We start from the raw sequence: 9,090 nt of genomic DNA on the forward strand, positions 1-9,090 counted from the left end.
ACGCTGCGATTCAGATTAGGACCACTGCTACACCTCACAACACGCACGCACACTCACACAGATACATGCCATTATGTCACACAGATACATGCCATCAATCTATAGTAGGTTCAAGGTGTTTGCTGAAAATGTCTCTATGCTCTATGTAATGTGCCTATAAGTTGTTTCAATGAAATGAATGTGTCAACTACAGGAAATTAGTAAAGAAAACATGTTTGCAACTGATTTCCATTGAAAAACCTCAAAAGATGTTATGGAAATTAAAAAGGCAAAGTATTTGATAGTATTTCTCTCTCAACAAACCAGAATCAATTATACAATATTTATTTTGTTTAGAAAATGACTATCTATTTTTAGAAAATAAGTTTAAGGAATCCAGTGATATATGTAAATAATCAATAATCAGGTTAAAGTGCAAAAATACAATTATACAAAAAGATATCTGTACAAAAATAACATTGGAATGTGAGCTTCGAAATAGGAATAAGGCAGTTATGCTGACATGGCTGTAACCAAATGAGCAAATTTTACAAAGACTGTGTTAGACACGCAAATGTCCCTTAAAAAATGTGGGGATCAAAAGTGAGAGTCTCTCGGAATGTCTGAGAGGTCAAGTTTGTCCGAAAGACCTGGATCACATTCCATACATCCATGATGTATGATCCATTCGCCCCAATGGGTTTCATCATGCCCAACCAATACACAGCCTCTAAGTCCTTTAGCCCAATTCTCTCTTAACTAAACGTGGAAAAACAACTTAGTTATAGTCCAAGGTGCTCCTGGAAATTGTCTGGATACATCATAGAGATCCAGGATTTTCAAATCTCTGTGAAGAATCGTTCCCCACGATGAGCTCAAGAGGCTGGTGTGAAATGTTGGTGAACATTGTTGGTGAACATTTCACTTTTTCAGTCAGAAAACTTCAGTTCAAGTTCAGAGATGTTCTACGTTAAACATCTGTTCACGTGCCCTTGAGCAAGGCACTTAAACCTAATTTCTCCTGTAAATCACTCTGGATATGAGCGTCTGCTAAATGCCTAAACTTGCTTTAAAAAATGTCTTTGCTTTTATTCTTTCCAGTGTCCCCTATTCCTCTTTTTTAATTATTGATATCACTTAATCTTGGATGGCTTTAGTTCCTTGACCTGCATGTGTAACGTTTTGTGGACAGCTAGAGTTCTGGACTGACAAAATCCCTTTCCACACTCCTGGCACTTGAACGGTTTCTCCTTGGAATGGATGTACCTGCAGGGCAGAACAGAACAAAAAGAGTGTCAGGTTTGCATAACAAAACATAACAAACACACAAAGACAACTGTCAATCTAAAGTCACAAATGAATAATAGACAACAAAGAAAAAAGAGAAAAAAGGAGGTGAACGTTATGGTGATATTGTTCTAAAAAGGTATGAATTACAATGTATGCCTCTCATACTCAACACGTGTGCAACATGTTGATGTTGTTGATATCACTTTCAGCTATAATTCAAATCAACATCAACAGTGCCAATGTCAATTCAAAAGCATTCCGACGTATTAACTATAGATTGCCCCCGCTAAACTCTTTAATATGCACATGATATCGCTTCATGCCTTTGTTGCAGCTTTTCACACTACTTAACCAGATTTTTTACCCAATATAATTCACATACAGGATTGTTACTGGATTTTTTTCACATACTGATCATGTTAGTGGCCTGTCGCTCTAAATGGATTAACGGTCCAATGCATGATATGGTTGAGGCAAATTCCATTCAGGGCAATTCCATGTCTTGAATTAGAATGAATTAAAATGGAATTGGACTCAACATGATTAATCAGTAGCGTATACGACAATTTAGGAAGCCATTACTCATATTTTGCATTAATATCCTATGCTGTTCTTATTAATTGTGGCCAATTAATAAAGTTTCCAATAATACAATAATTTACAATCAAATATTATTCATTAATTTACAACATTTTGGCAGCCATCTATCTCCATACTCCTCCTTCATTAAATTGAGCTTCATTGTAATAGAAAAGTGCAGGTCTCACCTATGGTCTCGGAGGTGGTCCTGCCTCCGGAAGGCCTTGTGGCAGATGTCGCAGGTGTATGGCCTCTCGTCCGTGTGCGTCCGCTCATGGATAAGCAGGTTATAGGACTTAGTGAAGTGGCGGCCGCAGAACTTGCACACAAATTCCTTCTTGGTCTTGGAGGGCAGGCGGCCGCGGCTGGGCTTGCGCTCGGGTGATGACAGCTTGGCTATGTCCATGAGACAGCCTAGCCCGCCATGGCGAGGGGAAGTGGTGACGACTGCCCCCATTATGCTCAAGTCCTCCGCCTTCAGTGGGTCTTCCTGGGTGGCGGCGGCAGCCAAGTTGGCGAAGTCGAAGCGTGGCTGAGGCTTGCTCTTGGAGCCCTGGAAGAGACCCATGGCGGTAGCTGCGGCATTGGCCGCAGCGGCCTGGTCCTTGGACTGGACCAGGTGGGGAAAGATGGGGATGGAAGGTATGCCGGGGAAGCGGCAGTCCATCAGGGCTGGGAGCTTGGAGAAAGTGCAGCGGGGAAGAGCGAAGGGAGGGTAGCCCAGGGTCCACTGATGGAGGTGGACGGCATGCAGGGCGCTGAAGCTATAGATGCCAGGGACCTGGTCCGTGGGTAGCTGGAAGCCATTGGAGGTCTGGAGAAAGGAGTAGTTGGCGAGCTGCAGGGAGGGGTGGAGGGGAACCGGGGCTGGAAGAGTCTTGCTGCCCATGGTTGGTGTTACTGATCACCAGATCACGGGATTCTCTCTGGAAAAGCAACACCACAAAAAAGTCAGGTCATATTGACAACACAACAGAACTGTACACATACAGCATAAGTCATAATGTGTTATTGTTTTACAAACCAATGATACAGTGACAACAATAGTATCTTCTACTATTCTAAAAATACAAATAAGGACAATAATGATCATAATTTTTCATAATAAAACCGGGAAGCATAATTGTGTTATTTAATGAGGATCAAATAACATTTCTAACTAAGTATTTCCTGCTACCCCCTCTTGTTGAGTCACCCTGGCGTCTTTCCCCCACACACAATCACAATGCCAAGCCAATACACAAGCGGCCCAGCTTGATTATCTAGTTGCTTTTCAAGAGGCCTCATATCAGTGGATTAAGGTGATGCGTGTGAATGTATCCCTTTACCACTGAGACAAAGGGGAAGACAGTGATAAGAGCTGTCTGAACCAGACCTCCGTGCAACAGGAGCTACCAGCTCAACACATGGTCCGACACACACACACCATGAATCACGTATTGTCCTCAAGGCACACGATGAGTGAGGACAGCCTGCGTGTGTGGGTTTGCGTGTGTACACACATGCATGTGTGTGTGTGGTCCATGCGTACAGGTCAGAGAAGAGAAGATGTGCACTGCACTCCCGGTGCTGACACTGGTGTGTGTTTGGTGTGGGTGTTTCCAATTCCCAGAAAACATGCCGGGGGCTGTTAAGACGAGGGTAAATCGAATGACACCATTCACTGAGGTGAAATGCCTCCGTGAGCAGGGCTCTAAAGTGTGACCATATGCTCCGAAATATTTTGCACCAGTGCGACTAGATTCTAATTGTCGTAATGATGAGGCTTAGCTGTACTGCTGTTTCCGAGTGCCCTGGATACATAAAATTGAGCGCAAATTCGTGACCGTGGATGTTGCACTATTTCTACAGATGAAAGCACTTGTCCCGAGCCCAAACCATTCAAAAGTTGTGACTACAGTATATAACCAGTACTACGTTTTTTTTCTCCAGCTGCAGTTGGATGCATCTCCATTGGCAGGCCATATTTTACATGAATAAATCATGTCGCGGGCGGTTAACATTACCTTATTAGCTAGCTAGCTAACAACCTGGTAACTGTACCAGTGTATCCAAACATTTGGGGGTAATGAAAGAATGGTAACGGGACAGCTTCTTCAGGAGATCAATGCACAGTCTCACGTCAGATGGCGTCAATCGTACACGACACGCAGCTGCCAGGCGCCATTTGTCTAACCAAACATGGAGCTAAATCAAGATTTAGATCATCCGCCTAACAGTAGCTATGACGCACTGGCTACTACGGCAAACCATGCTTGATCAGCTGAGCAAATTTGCCCCAGCTAGCAGCCTAGTGTTTTGAATGGCCATTACGGTAGCTAGTTTGCCAGCTTTTTGATGAAGTTGTACGGCACCAAAGTTACGGGACTGTTGTCAGAAAACAGCACACGTTTGACTCTGACAGCTGGCACTGTGCCTACTTTCTAACATTTGGCAAACACGATAATGTCACAGCTAAAGCAGTCAGCTGTGCCGCAGAAACCGGTGAACTAATCACGGCAGAACAGAAACTTATCATGAAAACTCACTTGTGCTGTTATTAGCTAAAATTTCACGGCACTAGCTACAGGGAGCATTGAGTGTGTGAGAGGACGTTGTTAGCCTGGCTTTCATTTCATATGGATTCATTTGAGACTGGTTCAGCCAGCAAGCAGACACACGCTAGTTAATTTGCGTGCACATTTAGATTCATAAATACTGATTCTACAACCACAAAACACCTTAGCTACATGTAGAATTATGTGGTGAAGACTTCTGATGAAAAAAACTATTTTAGCTTTTAAAATTAACACACGTCTTTACAGGGTTATATATTAGTTTCTAGTGGACACCGTGTACTTCAAAAGTATCGCAAATTCATATAGGCCCAATAAAGGCTGTAAAAATCTTCGTTTCTGGTGCTCCTACATTGTATGTGGTGCTCCTAAGTGTTTTAAAAATTGGGAGCACCAGTGCTACCAATGAATGTTTTTAAATGTATAGCCCTGTCTGTGAATCTGTTTTAAACAGGTTTTGATATGAGGAAAAAACAAGGCACAATAATGCCTCTGTTTCTGTGCCTATTTGATGGTCAGGATATGAAACAGTTATCCTGTGTCTTTTCTGTCTTAGTCTAAACAGAGCTGGCATGCCCGCACCATTGTGTGGTGATGTAGCTTTTCACAAAAAAAGCATTACCCCTAAGCCAAGCCCTTAGCTTTGTTTGATTTTGTTAGTCATAGGGAAGTGTGTGTAATCCCCATTTTTTTTTGACTGCTCTGCAAATATGACTCCTTCATAATTCTACTACTGGTTTATATTATGAATCTATTGTTAAAAGTGGTCATGGGTTATCTACTTTAGTCATACATACTGTGTCATCGAAACATAAGGAAACCACAAGATATGGCCTAATCAAGATATAGATAATAATAGGCTACATGGATATAAATAAGCCTATTAGAGAAAAGGACCCCTTGATCATACTGGTGAACATAGGGTAAAATGTTGACGAATAAAAGTGGGGAGTGAGTAAGAGCCATGGTTGCGCAGCAGTAAATAAAAGTGAAATAATCCTAATTAGAATTACCCGAACCTCAAACGTCCCCCGGGGTTTTTCTCCTTTCTGATCATGACGCAGAAGTAATTGACTTTTACTTAGAGGTCATTAGGGGAGATCAGCGGTTGCTCCCGAGCCGTCTCGTATCCTTAATAACCCTTTGATGTCTACATACCATCTCAACGACTCAACAATCAAGCTAAACACTGCTACGTCCCATTCCCCGTTGGTCGTGATTGGCCAACTGTTAAATTCCGCGCCTCGGCCGAAAGCGGACGTGTTGTGAGATTTGAGATACAAGATAACGCAAAGCATGACCGAATTGTCCCACACACATATCACGCCAGTATATTATTGTTAGTATGTTTGAGAAATGTGCTCTCTCTACTCTAATTCTAAATAGATAGAGGTTAGACTACTAGGACAGGTCAACACAAAATCCCAAATCCTACGGATTAAAGGTGACCCGAGGTAAACCTAAATTACATTTTGCCAAGACGTTGTTGGCTAATTAGGAGGATTTTGCATTGGTGTTGGCAAGAAAAATCACACCAGCATTCCCATTTCGGTCCCCACACGCCAAAATGGATGAAAATCAGCTCAGCTTTTCCTTGCCACAAGTGTATCTAAACTGAGGTGATGAAAAAGTTAATGGGATCACTTTATGTTGTTTCCATATATGCGCGCTCTTGTAGCCTACAGACATGGGCCTTACCTATAACATTAGGCCTACGTATAATTTCAGGATTTAGAGGGAGCTTGCATCTTTCAGGTTGTACATAAACAAAGAGACGAATATAGGCTACAGTAAGCATTACATTGTAATGCACTAGTTTAGGATGAAAGAATGTGGGAATATTTTTTTTGTTATTCATTATTATATATTTTTTATTTACCGAGGCAAGTCAGTAAAGTACTAATTCTTATTTACAATTATGGCCTACCCCGGCCAAACCCTAACCCGGACGACGCTGAGCCAATTGTGCCTATGGGACTCCCAATCACGGCGGATGTGATGCAGCCAGGATCGAACCAGGGTCTGTAGTGACGCCTCTAGCACTGAGATGCAGTGCCTAAGACTGCTGCGCCACCCGGGAGCAAATACATTCGGGAAGCTACAGGCTACGACTCAGTCAAACTAAATCCATATTGTCAATTTGCCTGATAGCCCTAACCTACTGTGGCTAGGATAGGCTTTCTGTCATATGCCTATCTTTTTGGTAAACTAAACTGCATGCAAACTTGGTTGACTTCGTCTCATTAGCTCTTGTTTAAAAGTGGATTAAAGTCGACTAAAAAGCATATTTCTAAGAAACATATATTGTTCAATTCTTATAGATGCGGGTTGATGACCTTGTGTGTACTCACTGGGCACACACTGGTTGAATCAACGTTGTTTCCACGTCATTTCCACGTCATTTCCATGAAATGACCCATTGACGTGGGTTTTGGAGAGCAACTTCCGAGTTCTTATGTTAAATGCAGATCCTTTGGTCAACTGTGCAGCAATTACCGCGAATGCGCATGTTTTTAGCCGTGTGTTGATGCAGAACATAAGAGGATATGGGCACTTGAGCGCAATAAAATCAAGCAACTGATGTGTACACCTAAGCAACGTGGGAAGCAGTTCTCTGAAAATAACAATGAAAAAAAATGAATAGGCCTAAGAATGATCCCAATTTAAGACAATTGTTCCAAATCACATTTGATACCATAAACCCGTGATTTTGTTCATAGCAATTAGCACAAACATGTGGTCACTCTTTTAATTCAGATTATTGTAATTCCAGACAATATACGGTGTTTTAATATGAGATGTATAAATTCCTACAGCAGAAAACACTGATAAATCGTGTGTTCAAGTAAATCCATGTAAATTAGCCTACAATAAAATGACGACTTTCGTTACATTCCATAACATTGGTTTAACTCTAAATATGTGATTATTAATAGCATGAAATTCCCCTGCGACTAAGACAGCTTAAAGTTGAAAGATAACAAAATAAATGATGAAATGTACGCGGACACTAGCTTTTGTTTTTTTGATGGCCTATTGAAATTCGTTGAAGTAGTTGACTATAAGAGACGCTTAAAACAAATAACAACGATAGCCTAATGGTCATTATCATCCTAACCATTCCAGTAATATTTTAATAAATCAATATATTACTAATATTTGGAAGTAGGCTTACCTTATGCCACCAATGAATGGAAAAAAAATATTATACATTATAGACAACAGAAAAATGCATTCACTACGACTTTCATACTGGTTTGGATACATTAAATTGGGGAAAACCTCAAAATAAATGGCCATCATCGTCCTTACGTTAACTCAAACCATGTAATGTATAATGCAGTTCAACGAAATGTATGTTTTGCATGGAATTATCTCTTTATTTTCACATACATCCTTTTACTCCATCAACTTCACATCGTGCTGGAATGCGTTCACTTCTGAAAGATCGGTCAGTGCTATCCAGAGTCCTTGGGACGTTCACACCCTCACCTTATCCTTAACCACAACCCTTACCTAAGGATCCCGTACAACACGTGAAAGATCCCACCTGTTTCACACTTGTCTGGCGCATCTAACTCAGAAGGCACTCAGACCTGACTCCATGCAAGCTCGAGACACTGTCGACGATGTTTACTTCTAGTTCCTGCGTTAAAACATGTCAAAAACGGAATATCAAGGGATATTGTAATAACACCTATATTTACTTTTCACGAAACAGTTATGTTACTAGAACTCAGCTCGGACCAGTTGCGCTAAAGTTGACAGCTTTGTTCATTGTGCCTCGCGTTGTCATTCCCCCCGAAGAAGCCCGAACATAAACAACTTTTAAACGTCATATTCTGACAGATGGCTCAGGGAAAAAATTACAGACAAAATGTAATACAAAGGGAATAGTTACCAGCTCAGATCGGTCGGTCCTTGGATCCGGAGGGGTCCTGGAGTTGAAAACTTGCGGATGGCCCGATGCAAAACGCCTTGGGAAAAAAGTTTCAAGTAGTTCAGAGAAAGTTTTTGACTTCGCAAGACAACTTGCCCCGCATGTTCACACCGAGCTCAGAATGTATGCGCGTGTAGTTCACAGCTGTCCCAAATAGTTGTGTGCAGGACTTCTGTAGTGACTCTGGGGAAGACGCCTTCTGTTACTGCCCTGCGGTCTGCACTCAAACCGCCTCTTTATTGCAACCGAACTCTTTACTCGCACATGCGCGTCACTTAGTCAGCCCCCATTCGAATTTGAGATAGCTCTTTACTGTAAACTCAATTCCCCCCCTTTTTTGGAAGTAGGCTCACTTTATGCCACAAAGTGGTGGTGGCGGGGGGGCGAACACAGTTGCAGCACAGTGTCAAACGTGATCTCTTTCACAACGTTGGTGTATGTGGCCTTAATGAGTTTAATGCATACAGCATTTTCCTATTTACAGACGGATCAAAGTATCAATTTGCCATTTTGTCTAGCTCATAACTGAAAATTAATTATTTTTTAACCAGCGTCCAGGAATATAGACTTTACAAATAGGCATGTCATTAATATAATTATTAAGATATTATCCACATTATATTAATATTACTATTATTGTTATTATTATCATCATGCTAGTTTTAATAACAATGTTTATACTTATTTCCATAGGGTTGGCATTATTAGTGGATGCAACATATGTGGATTTAACCTCATGCACCTAAA

The 9,090-nt window shown here is 41.4% G+C and overlaps 1 protein-coding gene across 1 annotated transcript; it reads right to left on the reverse strand.

The window, feature by feature from the left end:
• Positions 1 to 308: 308 nt before the first annotated feature.
• Positions 309 to 8,539, reverse strand: LOC129813412 (protein odd-skipped-related 1-like). The gene is made up of 3 exons (XM_055865747.1): positions 8,305 to 8,539; positions 2,037 to 2,774; positions 309 to 1,245 (listed from the first exon to the last, which is right to left on the reverse strand). The coding sequence occupies exons 2-3, from the start codon at positions 2,735 to 2,737 to the stop codon at positions 1,113 to 1,115; spliced, it is 834 nt and encodes a 277-aa protein (XP_055721722.1). The 5' UTR covers positions 2,738 to 2,774; positions 8,305 to 8,539; the 3' UTR covers positions 309 to 1,112.
• Between the last annotated feature and the right edge of the window lie 551 nt (positions 8,540 to 9,090).

The sequence above is a fragment of the Salvelinus fontinalis genome, chromosome 16 (genome assembly GCF_029448725.1).
Source record: "Salvelinus fontinalis isolate EN_2023a chromosome 16, ASM2944872v1, whole genome shotgun sequence".
Classification (NCBI taxonomy): domain Eukaryota; kingdom Metazoa; phylum Chordata; class Actinopteri; order Salmoniformes; family Salmonidae; genus Salvelinus; species Salvelinus fontinalis.